Raw genomic sequence first — 16115 nt, forward strand, 5'->3', positions numbered from 1 at the left:
TAGGACTCCATGAATTCGACTGGGACAACACTACCTTTATAGGGCAAGCCAAACAAAGAACAGCCAGGGAATTCCTAGAAGCATGGCACTCATGCACAAACTCCATCAACAAACACATCGACCTGGACCCAATATACCGGCCACTACAGCGGACAGCTGTAACTGACAACCGGAAGCGGCAGGGACAGGCCACTATAAATGCTGGAGGAAACACCACAGAAGCGCTTCACAGGAGGCTCCCAAGCACTGAGGATGTCACCTAGACAGGGGACGAAACGTTTGCAACAAACATTTCCAGCTCGGCGAACAGAACCACAACAACGAGCACCCGAGCTACAAATCTTCTCCCAAACTCTGAGGGAATTTTGGCTAAGCTTGCAGATGATACAAAGATAGGTAGAGGGACAGATAGCATTGAGGAGGTGGGGAGGCTGCAGAAAGATGTGGACAGTTTGGAAAAGTGGGCAAACAAGTGGCAGATGGAGTACAACATGGGAAAGTGTGTGGTCATGCACTTTGACAGGAAGAATAGAGGCATGGACTGTTTTCTAAATGGGGAGAAAATTCATTAGTCTGAAGTGCAAAGAGACTTGGGAGTTCTAGTCCAGGGTTCTGTCAAGGTAAATTTGCAGGTTGAATGAGTAGTTAGAAAGGCAAAAGCATTTATGGCATTTATTTTGAGAGGCCTTGAATATAAAAGCAGGGATGTACTTCTGAGGCTCTATAAGGCTTTGGTCAGACCACATTTGGAGTATTGTGTGCAGTTTTGGGTCCCAGATCTCAGGAAGAATTTACGAGCCATAGACCGAGTTCAAAGGAGGTTCACGGGAATGGTCCCAGGACAGAAAAGCTTAACATATGAGGAACGTTTGTGGACTCTGGCCTTATACTTAATGGAGTGTAGAAGGATGAGTAGAAATTAAATTGAAACAGAATATTGAATGGCCTGGATAGAGTGGATGTTGAGAAGATGTTTCCATTGGCCCTGAGGGCATAGCCGTAAAGTAAAGGGAAGACCTTTTAGAAAGAAGATAAGAAGAAACTTCTTTAGCCAGAGAGTGGTGAATCTATGGAATTCATTGCCACAGAAGGCTGTAAGGTCAGGGCATTGAGTGTATTTAAGACTGAGATAGATTGGTTCTTGGATATCAAGGGGATCAAGAATTATGGGGAGAAAGTGGGAGAATGGCCTAGTTTCTGCTCCTATGCCTTATGGTCTTATGGATACACGTCCTATCAAAAGGAGAGGCAGATGGTCAGAGTTGGAAGGTTGGCTTGTTAGTAAGAAATTAAATTAAATCGAAAGCAAGAGGTGATATAGAATTGGAAGGCACAGAATCTGTGTGGGTAGAGTTGAGGAACCGCAAAGGAAAAAATGACACTGATGTGAGCTGTATTAAGGTCTCCTATCAATAGTTAGGATGCAGGGAAGAAAATAAATCAGGGAGAGAAAAGACATGTTAGTAAAGCACTATTACAATAATCATAGAGCACTTCAATAATTAGGTGGACTGGGAAAACCAGATTGGTGGCGAAACCCAAAAAATGAATTTGTGGAATGTCTATAAGAGGGTTTTTTGGAGCAGCTCGTGGTGGAGCCCACTCAGGAACAGGTAATTCTGGCTTGGACGATATGTAATGAGGCAGACTTGATTAGCGAGGTTAAAGTGAAGTGTCCCAAGGGGGCACTGACAACAATATGATAGAACTCACCCTGCAGTTTGAGAGGGAGAAGCTGAAATCAGATGGAATGGTATTACAATTCAGTGAAGCTAACACAAAGACATAAAGGAGGAATTGACCATAGTTGATTTTAAGGGAAGCCTAGCCATAAGACCATCAGACATAGGGGCAGAAATTAGGCCTTTCGGCCCATAAAGTTTGCTTCGCCATTCAATCATGGCTGATAAATTTATCAACTCCATTTTCCCGACTTCTCCCTGCCACCTTTGATGCCCTCAACAATCAAGAAAGTATCTACCTTTATCTTAAAAAGGCTCAATTATCTGATTTTCACAGCTTTCTGAGGCAATGAATTCCATAGATTCACCACGCTCAGTTTCTCCTCATCTCCATTCTAAAGGGTCTTCCTTTACACTAAGGATGTGCCCTTGGGTCCTAGTCTCTTCCCCACGTCCACTCTGTCCAGGCTTTTTAGTACTCTGTAAGTTTCAATTAGATGCCTCCCTCATCCTTCTAAACTCCATCGGGTAGACAGCCAGAGTCCTCAAACATTCCTCATATGTTAAGCCTTTCATTCCTGGGACCATTCTCGTGAATCTCCTCTGGACCTGATCCATGGCTAGTACATCCTTCCTGAGGTGTGGGACCCAAACTTGCTCACAATATTCTAAATGTGGTCTGACTAGAGCCTTACAAAGCCTCAGAAATACATCCCTGCTTTTATATTCTAGTTCCCTCGAAATAAATAAAAACGTACCAACTCAACCTGTAAATTAACCTTAAGGGAATTCTAGTTTCGGACTCCCAACTCTCTTTGCACTTCAGATTTCTGAATGTTCTCCCCATTTAGAAAATAGAAGGACTCTTTTATCCCCACTCTCTGCTTTCTGTCAAACAGCCAAACTTCAATCCATGCTAGTACCTTGCCTCTAATAAAACTATGGGCTCTTATCTTACTCAGTAGCCTTCTGTCCAGCACTTTGTCAAAGGCCTTCTGGAAGTCCAGGTGCAGAACATCCATTGGCTCTTCTTTGTCTAATCTGTTTGTTATCTCCATAAAGAATTCTAACAGATTTGTCGGGCATGACCTCTCCTTGATGAAACCATGCAGACTTTGCCTTATTTTACCACTCATTTCCAATTATTCAGAAATCTCTTCCTTCACAATAGATTCCAAAATCGTACCAACAACCGAGGTCAGGCTAATTGGCCTGTAATTTCCAGTTTTTTGCCTCACTCCCTTCTTAAATGGGGAGGGCTACATTAGCAATTTTTCAGTTCTCTGGGGACCCTCCCTGACTCCAGTGATTCTCAAAGATCACCATTAACCCCTCCACTATCTCATCAGCTATTTGCTTCAGAACTCTGAAATATCAGTCCATCTGATCTAGGTGTTTTATCCACCTTTAGACCTTTCAGTTTTTCTAGAACCTTCTCCTTGGTGATGGCCAACATATTCAACTCTGCCCCCACACTCTCTCGAATGTTTGTGATGTTACTCAAACCTTCCACCGTGAAGGCTGACACGAAATACTTGTTCAGTTCCTCCACCATTTCTTTGTTCCCCATTATTACTTCACCAGTGTCATTTTCCAGTTGCCCAATATCCACTTTTGCCTCTCTATTACCCTTTAAATATTTAAGGTAACTTGCATCTTCTTTTATATTACTAGCTCGCGTACCCTCATATTTAATCTTCTCCCTCATATTTAATCTTATCCCCTGTTGGTTTTTGTAGGCTTCCTAATGCCCTGGTTTCCCACTGCCCTTTGTCGCACTACATACTTTCTCTTTTGCTGTTATGCTGTCCCTGATTTTCCTTGTCAGACATGGCTGCCTCATCTTCCCTTTCATTTGCTTCTTTTTCCTGGGGATGAATTTTTGCTGTATCTCGTGAACTACTCTTGCCATTATTGTTCCACTGTCCTTCTTGCTAGGCTCTGCTCTCAATTAATTCTTGCCAGTTCCTCCCTCATGCTTCTGTAGTTGCCTTTATTCAACTGTAATACCATTACATCTGATTTTTGCAGAATAAATTCTATGTTATGGTCACTGCGTCCGAAGGGTTCCTTCACCTTAGGCCCCCTTATCAAATCTGCCTCATTATACATCATTAAATCCAGAACTGCCTGTTCACTCATTGGCTCCACCACAAGCAGCTCCAAAAAGCCATCTCATAGACATTCCACAAATTTCTTTTCTTGAATCCACTACCAACCTGATTTTCTCAGTCCATCTGCGTGTTGAAATCCCCCATGATCACTGTAACCTTGCCTTTCTTACACGCCTTTTATATTCCTTGTACCCTTGTACCCTTGTACCCTTGTACCCGACAACCAGACAACTAGCTGGAAGCCCGTACATCACTCCCATTATGGTTTTTTTACCTTTGCATTTTCTCAACTCTACCCACATAGATTCCATATCATCATTTTACGTCATTGCTTGCTATCAATTTAATGCCCCTCGGAACACTTCAACCCCAGGGCATCAATGTGGACTTCAACAGTTTCCTCATTTCCCCTTCCCCCACCTCACCCTAGTTCTAAACTTCCAGCTCAGCACTGTCCCCATGACATGTCCGGACTTGTCCTACCTGCCTATCTCCTTTTCCACCTATCCACTCCACCCTCTCCTCCCTGACCTATCACCTTCATCTCCTCCCCACTCACCCATTGTACTCTATGCTACTTTCTCCCCCCCCCCCCACCCTCCTCTAGCTTATCTCTCCACGCTCCAGGCTCACTGCCTTTATTCCTGATGAAGGGCTTTTTCCCGAAACGTCGATTTCGAAGCTCCTTGGATGCTGCCTGAAATGCTGTGCTCTTCCAGCACCACTAATCCAGAATCTGGTTTCCAGCATCTCCAGTCATTGTTTTTACCTCGTTGATTTTAACCACACCCCCTGCCCACTTGCATGCCTTTTCAAAGGATACATATCCTTGAATATTTAGTTCCCAGTCCTAAATCCCTTGCAGCCACGCCTCTGTGATGCCCACCGCATCATACTTGCCAATTTCAAACTGCGCCATAAGATGGTAGAGCAGCAATAGCAGTGGTTACTGGGTGTAACTTGGGAGGCATAACAGAACTTTATGCCAAGGTAGAAGAAGGATTTGAAGGAAAGGGGAGGTCAAGACAATCATGGTAGACATGGAGAAGCATAAAAGCAAAAGAAAAAGCATATGTTAGTTCTATTATAATGCGACTGTTCTGTTCTCGCGCAACCCCATGTTATAAGAAAATCGCGTAATTACAGCACCATTTAAACTAATGGAGCCGGATTCATGTTATAACCAAAAACAGGCTTTAAAAGTTCATGCTTTAGAAACAGTGTCCCAAATTTGTCAATCACGTTACAGTGAATTTGCATTAACAAAATATGCATTATAGCAGAATGACCTACACAATGTAGTGAAGATTAGTGAGAAGCCAGAAGATTGGGAAGCTTTTTAAAACTAGCAAAGGATAACTAAAACATGAAGTAAGAGCGAACTAACTAGTAAAATAAAAGATTGCAACAGTTACTTTTTACATACATGATTGCTAAGAGAGAGGCAAGAGTGGACATTGGATTGCTGGAAAATGAGGGAAACAAAGAAATGGCAGAGGAACTGATTATAAGAGGAGGGAGTTAGACCACAGCTGGAGTACTGTGTGTCGATCTGGTCACTGTATTTTAGAAAGAATGTGATTGCATTGGAAGAGGCACAGAAGGGATTCATCAGGCTGTTGCTATTAGAGAGGCTGGATTAATTTTTTTAGATTAGATTCTCTACAGTGTGGAAACAGGCCCTTCAGTCCAACAAGCCCACACTGACCCTCCAAAAAGTAACCCACCCAGGCCCATTTCCCTCTGACTAATCTAATCTAATCTAATCTAATCTAATCTAATCTACCTAACATCATGTGCAATTTAGTGTGGCCAAGGAGGCTGAGGGGTGACCGTACAGAGGTTTACAAAATTAAGAGGGGCATGGATAGAGTAAATAGACAAAGTCTTTTCCCTGGGGTCAGGGAGTCCAGAACTAGAAGGCATAGGTTTAGGGTGAGAGGGGAAAAATATAAAAGAGACCTAAGGGGCAACTTTTTCACACAGAGGGTGGTACGTGTATGGAATGATCTGCCAGAGGAAGTGGTGGAGGCTGGTAACATTTAAAAGGCATTTGGGTGGTATATGAATAGGAAGGGTTTGGAGGGATATGGGCCGGGTGCTGGCAGGTGGGACTAGATTGGGTTGGGATATCTGGTCGGCATGCACCGAAGGGTCTGTTTCCATGCTGTACATCTCTATGACTCTAATTCACCTAATCTGCGCATCTTTGGACAGTGGGAGGAAACCGGAGCCCCCAGGGGAAGCCCATGCAGACACGGGGAGAATGTTCAAACTCCACCCAGATAGACGCCCGAGGTGGGAATCAAACCTTGGTCCCTGGTGTTGCGAGGCAGCAGTGCTAACCACTGAGTCACCATGTCATTCAGGTTGTTTTCTTTCAAACAGAGAAGGTTAAGGGGGGACCTGATAAAGGTGTATAAGATTATAGGCGGGGCACGGATAGGGTGGATCGTAAACATCCATTCTCTTTAGTTGAAGGGTCATTAATAAGGAAGATTAGTTTTAAGGTGGAAGGTAGGAGGTTCAGAGGCAATTTGAGGAAAAAGGTCTTTTCACCTAGAGGGTGGTGAGAAACTAGAATGCACTGCCTCAAATGCTGGCAGAAATGGGAAACCTCACAACTTTTGGAAAGCAAAATTTAAAACTATGGACCAGGTGTCGGAATGGGGATTAGTGTAGATAGGTCGGTGCAGACCTGATGGGCTGAAGGGCCTCTTCTGTGCTGTATGAATTTGGTCACTACTTTTCATCATTTATATAAATGAATCAGATGTGAAGATAGGAAGTATAGGTAGTAAGTTTGCAGATGACACCAAAATTGGAGGTGTCGTGAACAGCGAAGAAGGGTACATTAGAGTACAACGGGATCTTGATAAGATGGATAAAAGGGCTGAGAAATGGCAGATGAAGTTTAATTTAGATAAAAATAGAGTGCTGCATTTTGGAAAGGCAAATCAGAGCAGAATTTGGTAAGGTCCTGGGGACTGTTGCTGAACATAGAGACCTTGGAGTTCAGATTTATAGTTCCTTGAAAGTAGAGTCGCAGGTAGATAGGATAGTGAAGAAGGCGTTTGATATTGTTTCCTTTATTGGTCAGAACATTCAGTATAGGAGTTGGGAAGTCATGTTGCGGCTGTACAGGACATTGGTTAGGCCACTTTTGAAATATTATGCACAATTCTAGGCTCTATCGGAAGGATGTTGTGAAATTTGAAAGGGTTCAGAAAGGGTCAGAAAAGATTTACAAGGATATTGCCAGAGTTGGAAGCTGAATAGGCTGGGACTGTTTTCCCTGGAGCGTCGGAGACTGAGGAGACCTCATAAAATTTTATAAAATCATGAAGGGCATGGATAGGATAAATAGTGAAAGCCTTTTCCCTGGGATGGGGGAGTCCAGAACTAGAGGGCACAGGTTTAGGGTGAGAGGAGAAAGATATAAAAAGAACCTAAGGGGCAACATTTTCACGCAGTGGGTGGTGTGTATATGGAATGAGCTGCCAGACAAAATGTTGCAGGCTGGTACAATTATAGCATTTAAAATACGAATCTTAGACGATAGGATTAGTACCTCGGCCATGGAGTTTGGAGTGGGGATGAACAACAATAATTTCACTCTTGCAAATATCCAATTGGTGGAAATCTAGTACTGAATGCTGGAAGAGTACTCCAACAATTTAGCAACAGTGGAGGAGTTGGAAGAAAGTCAAGGTACAGCTGAGTGCAGTTAGTGTGAATGTGAAAACCAATGCTGTGTTCTTCGATGATATTGCTGAAGGGCAGCGTAGATGAGAAACATGATAGATCCTCACAGAATGTAGAGGTAATCATGCAAGAGCAGGAGGAGAAATGTGATGATACGTGCCTTTAAGAAGGATAGTTCTTAAAGGCACGGTCCTGGTTCTGGTTCTCTTGAAGAGAGGTGTTGTCAACTTGGTGCCAAGGTATCTGTTCCATGAAAAGCAGACTAAATAGTTTTGGGGCTTTTTAAAAATGAAACAAAGGAAATGTGGGTGGGTGCAGTCAAACTGATACAGAGACTCAAGCTTTTAGTTTTTGCTTTAGTTGTTGGAGTTGGGTGTTTTGGAGTTGAAGCTCCTAGATACAGTTCTCTCTCTGTCTACTGCCGCAAAAAGCTTGAGTTCTCTCTCATCCTCTCTCTCTGCTGTTGGATTTGTTCTCTTGGTTTTCCTTTTTCCTGATCTGGAGGAGATCATAAGTGAAGGAAATCTATTTTGCTGAATTTGTCTTTGCCAAGGGTCGGTTTACAGGATGCTGCTATATTGGAACTGTTGATGAGTAGTACTTAAATATTACTTTATTAAGTATTTCTATAGAATTATAATAATACCAATTCTTCTATTATTGTCTGTATTTTAACTGTGGAGTTTGGCCATGGGAAACTGATCATAGTGTTCAGGGATGTGTAGATTAGGTGCATTAGTCACGGGAAATATAGATTAATAGGGCAATGGGTCTGGGTGAGTTACTCTTTGGAGGGTTGGTGTGGACTTGTTGGGATGAAGGTCCTGTTTCCATAATGTTGGGATTATATCATTTATGTTTTGCGTAAAGCCTAGTCATTTGACCAATTGAATCTGGAATGCAGCGTTTTCACTTGCCTCTAAATACGACAGAAGTTAGGGTCTAGGCTGTCTGCTTGATATGTTTTAAGGGGGTTTGGTCTGGTCAATAATAACTTATCACCACGAGCCCCTGGAAGTGATGGTTAATTAGATAAAACATAGAACTCTGAAACTTGAACAGCATGACTTTCCACATACATCCTTATCCATATCATAAAATGTTTCCCGAAATTTTCACTTGCGAAAGAAATTGCTGGTCCCATAAATTTATTTAAAGGGCTAGGTTTTATGTTTCATAAGTATATGATTTAGTTTACAAACCCCTTAATTGCTACTTATTATTTACATATATCAGATATTTCTTTAAAGCAATGGGGATTCCTTTTATAGAGATGTTCTCTACTTCATTAAATTCGATGTTATCAATGTAGAGCTAGATAATTACAGGTTGTTTACTTACTTATCTACGTTTTTACTGTTACTGTTTGAATTGCTTCATATTTCCTTCCCCCTCCACACCCAATTCCTACAGTCACTAAAATACACATTTTAAAGTCCTAAAGACAAAAAAACCCTGCATTTTTAAAGTCCTCACTCTGTTTGTAATTCACTCTGGATAAGACATGCAAACTGTCTCATAAAAAGTGACACAACAAGATTACACAGATACTAAATTCAACTCAGAAAATAGTACAGGTGACATGAGTGAAGGGATGCACACTTTCCTTGTTGTTAGATACTAATGAATTATTAAAAAACATTATAAAATGAACTGTTGTCTTTTTCCAATACATGATACTGAAACAGTGGGAACAGGACTGAACAACAGAACTTATGAAAAAATGCAAAAGGGCAATATACCTCTTAACATATTTTGAATTTTGTGGTGATTAGTTTAACTGCAGGGGTTCTTTAACTTTCTTGCATACACATAAAAGGGACGGCTTGTGTGCAGCATATGAAAGGGTCTTTTAGGTTGCATGATACCATAGCTTTGAGGTAACAGTGTTCACATCACTTTGCTTGCAGTGACAAACATGAATTACTCAAAAATAGATAGATATCTTGTCTGCTGCTCAGCCTTCTTTCCACAGCCATGATTGAACAATAGTGACTTATGCCCATAACTCTAGACCAAAAGTCACTACAGAAACAGCTCTCTATTACTGGTAGTTCAACTAATCCCAATTCATTCTGGGCTAGTTTCAGTAAAAAGACTAATGCATTTTTCATTAACATATCCGATCTTCCACAATAGTCATGATGATAATGAGCTCTCAAATTACCTGATAGGTGTTGTTAATGATGGAGGGAAGAATGGTTTGCTTGAATTTGAACATCTCTTTTTGAGGTTCTCGGTTAACAGTCTGCAACGGCATTTGCACCTGTTGAAATGGTTGATGAGTTCTGTTTAGCTGAGATTGAGAAGAAAGTACAGACTGTGGAGACTGAGGCAGAGATTCATACTTTGGCAAAGTTACTTGCTTGAGTTCTGTTGGCTGAGCCATTTTGTTCTGTAACTTTGGCCATTGCACATATTGCACTGTATTACCTAAAGATTGGCCGACTTGGAAATATGGATATCGTAGTGTCTAAAAAAGTACAAAGTTAAGGTTAAGAATTAATTTTAAAATCATTAGTAACAGAACAAACTAAAGATCACAAAAATAAAGTTGGTGAGGGCCTTTTGGCCCCGATCTAACTTGAAATTGATGATGCTCCAATGTGACAACATAGTTATCATTTGAATGACTACAAGAGAAGGATTAGTTATGTTCTCTTGCATTAATTGACTAAGACTGCCATCACAGAGATTGTAGAACATCATTCTGTGGAGTAAACCTGCTAGTGAGTATTTGCTATCTTTAAATGAATGAATAATGACTGCATTAAAGTAAACAAATTATCAGTTATGTTTTCCCATTTGTAAAATTGGTTATTACTAAATAAGGTCTGCAGATGCTGGAGATCAGAGCTGAAAATGTGTTGCTGGAAAAGCGCAGCAGGTCAGGCAGCATCCAGGGAACAGGAGAATCGACGTTTCGGGCATAAGCCTGATGAAGGGTTTATGCCCGAAACATCGATTCTCCTGCTCTTCAGATACTGCCTGACCTGCTGCTACACTCTATATTACTAAAGTAAGCATTATATCTTGAATATTACTTCTGTCTAAGTCAGGAAAAGAGCACAACACAACAGAAACATGAATTAGTAGGAAGTAAACTTAAATAAAACGTTAGTCATAAAAATCGACTACACAGATAAAGGCCCTTTGGCCCATCACAACTGCACTGGTCGCAAACAATCATCTAACTATTCTAATTCCATTTTCCAGCACTTAATCCATAGCCTTGTCTGCCTTGTATTTGTAAGTGCACATCTAAACACTTCTTAAAGGTTGTGAGTGTTTCAATATCTACCTTACAGGCAGTGTGTTCCAGATTCATACAACCTCTGGATGAAAAGGTTTTTCCCCACATCTTGTCTAAACCTTCTGCCTTCAAGCTATGCAACTGGTCATTGAAATCTCCAACAAAGCAAAACATTTTTTCCTGTCTACCTATTTTATACATCTCAATCATAACCCCTCTGAATCTTATCTGCTCTAAGGAAAACAGCCCCCATCTGTATAATCTCTCTTCTTAACTGAAACACCCTGGCCCATGCAACATCATGGTGACTCTCCTCTGCACTGTCACTCCAGCAACACATTTTCAGCTCTGATCTCCAGCACCTGCAGACCTCACTTTCTCCTCACATGACTCCTATAATTTGGATTCCAGAACTGCACATAATACTCTACCTCTGGCATAACCAATGTTTTATATAGTTCAAACACAACATTTGTGCTCTTAAATTCTATGTCTCGACTAATTAAGAGGAACTTGTTTTTACTTAAAATGTGATAAATAATTTGATCAGTTTTCTAAGTCAGGGAATAATAATAATAACAAAAATGCAGTTTTGTTGCTAAAAGGAGAGAGTTCCAGAACAAGGGTTGGATCTTATTCTGAGATGGTATGGGTTGGTGGCAGCTATTTTGATTCAAAAGTATGATGCTGGAAAAGCACAGCTAGTCAGGCAGCATCCGAGGAGGAGGAGAATCAATGTTTTTGGCAAAAGATCTTCATCAGGAATGAGGCCCCACTGGGCCAGGAATGGGCCTCATTCCTGATGATGGGCTTTTGCCTGAAACATTTATTCTCCTGCTCTTCGGATGCTGCCTGACTTGCTGTGCTTTTCCAGCATCACACTCTCGACTCTGATCTCCAGCATCTGCAGTCCTCACTTTCTCCTGGCAGCTATTTTGATGCCTATGCATTTGGGGGTAAAGAAGGAATTTTTGGAACACTTCTTAAAACTTCGAATTGGCTGCCCTGCACCAGCCTTAAAAAAGGATATACAGGGATCACCTTCCTGCAAACGTTGAGCAAATATATATGAACTGATTATCAATTATCAGCATACTAATTGCTCTTACATCAGTGCCTTTTCTTACTGTCTTTTAATTGTAATCCACATGACTGTACTATGATGAACCATTTCTGAAATATACAACCATACAACCTTACATATGACTGCTAATCTAATAATTCGAGGTGCAACATTTGAACTACTTGTTAAATGTATTCTTAATGATTCACTGTATCCTGTGAGAAAGCAGAAATTGGAATGATAATGCTTTCAGTCTGCTACTTATTTATAGAATACTTGACAAAGGGAAAATGTCATAAAGCTTTCAAATATTGGATGTTTTTACAGCCAGTGGTGTTTTGATATTGATTTGTACAAGTTCTGCAATTAGAATTGTTCAAGAATGTAATTTAGATGTTAACTGATCTTAATATTTTCCTTATTACAGCTTTGTATATTGGTTCAATAACATAATGATAAATATGCGAAACCAAATAGTGTGATTCTGGTGGGATGCCTAAGAAATGTGCAGCTCTAATTCTCCAAGTTGTGTTTAGGTATGCAGAATTATAAAATATTCCATTGTCTGTTGACTTACTTGACTGGCATTTGGCCTTTTTTTCGGATCCCAATGAAGCATGTCTTTCATTAGTTGTATTGCTTCATCACTAGCATTGGGAATCAATGTCTTCAGATGTGTGGGTACACACTGTGGAAATCGGAAATTCATAGCAAGTGAAAGCCGATAACCTTCTGGCCAATCATTCTGTAGGATAAAAAGCAAAAGGTAATAGTTATAAAGTAAATCTATTATAATACAAAATTGTCACTGTGACAATAAATGTGACTATGTCTAAATTATATTCCATTAGTTGTGGCATATCATTAGACAATCCACACTGATTGTAATTTCAATATTTCAACACAATGATTGTTTTAAACTAGGCAATGCTGTATTGCCAATTGTCAATGATAGTAGGTTGCTTTTTCTATTGTTTGAATGTAGTTCAGTTTTCACAAAGGAGTAAATACATTACTTTCATTTACTCTGTTTAAATTTGAGGAAGACTATTGTTTCAGTTTCAATGAAAACTCTGTGCTCTAGCTGCTGGCTTCTTCCTAGCAAATGTTTGACAATTGAATTAAACAATTTACAGATTTCACACAATCACAGAATGGTTACAGCACAGAAAGAAGCCAATTAGGCTAGTATTTATGACGCTCTCTGAAGGGGCTTTTCACCTAGTGCCTCTTACCTGCCTTCTCGCTATTGGCCCGCACATTCTTCCTTTTCAGATAATAATCCAACTGCTGCCTTAAAGCTTTGACTGCACCTACCTCCACTACATTCAGGGGTAGTAATTCCATGTTTTCAACCTTTGCTGGAAGAACATGTTTCTTCAACAGTAGCATTGCTTCTTTTGTGAATTAAGTTAAATCTGTGGCTTCTTGTTCTTGATCCTAACATTAAAGAACCAGTTTTTCTCTACCTACTCTCTCCAGACCTGACTGTATAATTCTAACAGAAGTCCTCTCAACCTTTCTTCATCAAAAAAAAACCATTCCCAATGTTCTCTAATCTAGGTAACTGAAATTTGTCATGCTTAGAACCATTTTTGCGAATCTTTTGTGTATTTTTTCTAATGCTTTCACATCCTTATATAGTGTACTACAAAGAACTGGAGTATTTAGTGTACTACAAAGAACTGGATTATATAGTGTACTACAAAGAACTGGATACAATACTCTTGTTGAGGTTTGATAAGTATTTAACATAGTTTCCATGCTTAGAGTCATAGGCATGGAAATACACTCTTTCGTCTAATATGTCCATGCCAATCAGAAATCCTATATTAATCTCGTCCCATTTGCCAGCACTTGGCCCAAATCCCTCTAAACCCTTCCAACTCATATATCCATCCAGATGCCTTTTAAATGTTATAATTGCATCAGCCTCCATAACTTCCTCTGGCAGCTCATTCCATACATGCGCCACCCACTGCATGAAAGAATTGCCCCTAAAGTTCCTTTTAAATTTTTTTCCCCTCTTACCTTAAATGTATGCCATCTAGTTTTGGACTCCCCACTCCAGGAAAAAGACCTTGTCTATTTACCTTATCCACACTCCTCATGATTTTATAAACTTCTATAAAGTCACCCTTCAGCATCCGATGTTCCAGGGAAAATAGCCCCAGTCTATGCAGTCTCTCCCTATTGTTGATTACACCTACCTCCACTACATTCAGGGGTAGTAATTCCATGTTTTTAACCTTTGCTGCAAGAACATGTTTCTTCAATAGTGGCATTGCTTCTTTTGTGAATTATGTTAAATCTGTGGCTTCTTGTTCTTGATCCTAACGCCAAAGGACCAGTTTTTCTCTACCTCCTCTCTCCAGATCTGACTCTGTATAATTCTAACAGAATTCCTCTCAACCTCCAAGCCTGGCAACATGTTTGTTAATTTTTTCTGAACCCTTTCAAGTTTCACAACATCTTTCCTATAGGAGGCAGACGAGAATTGCATGCAGTATTCTAACAGTGGCCTAACCAATGTCCTGTACACTCGCTACATGGTCCCCAACTCCTATAATCAGTGGACTCACCAATAAAGGCTAACAAACCAAACACCTTTTTCACTGTCTTATCTACCTGTGACTCCACTTTCAAGGAACTATGAACTTACACTCCTAAGTCTCTTTGTTAAGCAGAACTCCCCAGGACCTTACCACCAAGGGTACAAGTCCTGGAATTAAAGAATTAAGGGAGATCAGATTTAAATCTGAGACATTAATTATATTACTTTGGTGTTTAACTTGCTCTTTTGAAGCTATTGTATTATTAATAAATTGTTAGTTGTTTCGTTTAAGCTATAAACCCTCTTTGTATCTGGTATCGGTTATTCAAAAAATCTGGCTATAAACCATTGGGCAATTTTCAGGTCATTGAGTATTTTAGCTTTGTTGTGTTGTGCCTACAGGGATGGGGATGCTGATCTGATTTGGCTAACTGTCTCCATATCATAACATAACTGGGGCCTCAAGTCAGAGTTTGAAACATAGACAATGCAGGTCTGAAATTGACTTACAGTGGATATCTGACATCAAGTTTTTATACAGACTTAATATGGCACTGGAAATTGTTGAAGATTTTTTTTTGAAGATCAGAAGTTTCAGTTGCAGGCAGGAAATAAAGTTCCGAAGCAAGCAAAAAAGGCAGGCATTATAGATTTATCAATGGAACAGTTAGATTTAATGAAAATAGAAAGTCTAAACCATCTAGGTTACACAAAAGATGCATCAATGAAGCTTGGGTTGCAGACAAAGCAATTGGAGATAAAGAAATTGGAGTTGGAACTCCAAAGGAACTAGAACTTAAACATGGGAATTCCAAAATGCAGAAAGAGAGAGAGAGACCGGAAGGAAAAAAAGAAAGAAACAGAATTTAAATTATAAATTTATATAATCTTAAGCCAACTAAATCAGAAGGTAAGGGAAGCTTGGAAGAGGAAGATTCTAGTCACAATCCACAGTTCATTTAGGAGATGTTTAAGTTAGTGCAGGCTTTGCCGAAACTTGAAGAGAAGCACGTGGAAGCATTTCTCATGTCAGTTGAGAAGATAGCAATTCAAATGAGTTGACCAAAAGCAGATTAGACCCTGCCTATGCAAAGCAATTTAATTAGTAATTAACATGAAATTTATGTATTCCTGTCGGAGGAATAATCTAGGAATTATGATGTGATGGGAAAGGCTATTCTAAGCATGTAAGAGTTGGTCCCAGAAGCATATAGCAAGAGGCTTTGGAACTTATGGAAACAGCCTGCATAAACTTATGCTGAGTTTGAGAGAGTGAAACAAAATAATTTTGATAGGTTGATAAGAGCATTAAAGGCTGAGAATATTTATCATGCTCACAGAGAAATTGCTGTTTTAAAAGAATTAAAAATTGCATGCAGAAAACCAATGGGTAGCAATGGAGAGATAAGCAGTTGTAATGGCTGCTGATTATTTTGAACATTATTTTTTGAACTTTACAGCGAAGTACAGGCCTTTCGGCCCTTGATATTATGCTGACCTGTGAAACCAATCTGAAGCTCATCCAACCTAGACTATTCCATTCTCGTCCATATGCTTATCCAATGACCATTTAAATGTCCTTTAAGTTGGCAAGTCTACTACTGTTGCAGGCAATGCAGTCCACACCCCTACAACTCCATGAGTAAAGAAACTGCCTCTGATATCTGTCCTACATCTATCGCCCCTCAATTTAAAGTTAGACATCGCCATCTGAGGAAAGGTTTATGAACTGATCCATAAACCT

At 40.1% G+C, this 16115-nt stretch overlaps 1 protein-coding gene across 1 annotated transcript in view; it reads right to left on the minus strand.

The window, feature by feature from the left end:
* mak (male germ cell-associated kinase) overlaps window positions 1-16115 on the minus strand; it is a 220107-nt gene that overhangs the window by 76711 nt on the left and 127281 nt on the right. The window contains exons 8-9 of the mRNA XM_043719022.2: window positions 12395-12562; window positions 9669-9974 (exon numbers count right to left, since the gene is read on the minus strand). Coding sequence (XP_043574957.1) covers window positions 9669-9974; window positions 12395-12562 — 474 coding nt within the window. The remainder of the gene's footprint in view (window positions 1-9668; window positions 9975-12394; window positions 12563-16115) is intronic.

Source organism: Chiloscyllium plagiosum, unplaced genomic scaffold (assembly GCF_037043375.1).
Source record: "Chiloscyllium plagiosum isolate Xiang-an unplaced genomic scaffold, Cpla_swu_hap1 HiC_scaffold_34, whole genome shotgun sequence".
Lineage (NCBI taxonomy): Eukaryota > Metazoa > Chordata > Chondrichthyes > Orectolobiformes > Hemiscylliidae > Chiloscyllium > Chiloscyllium plagiosum.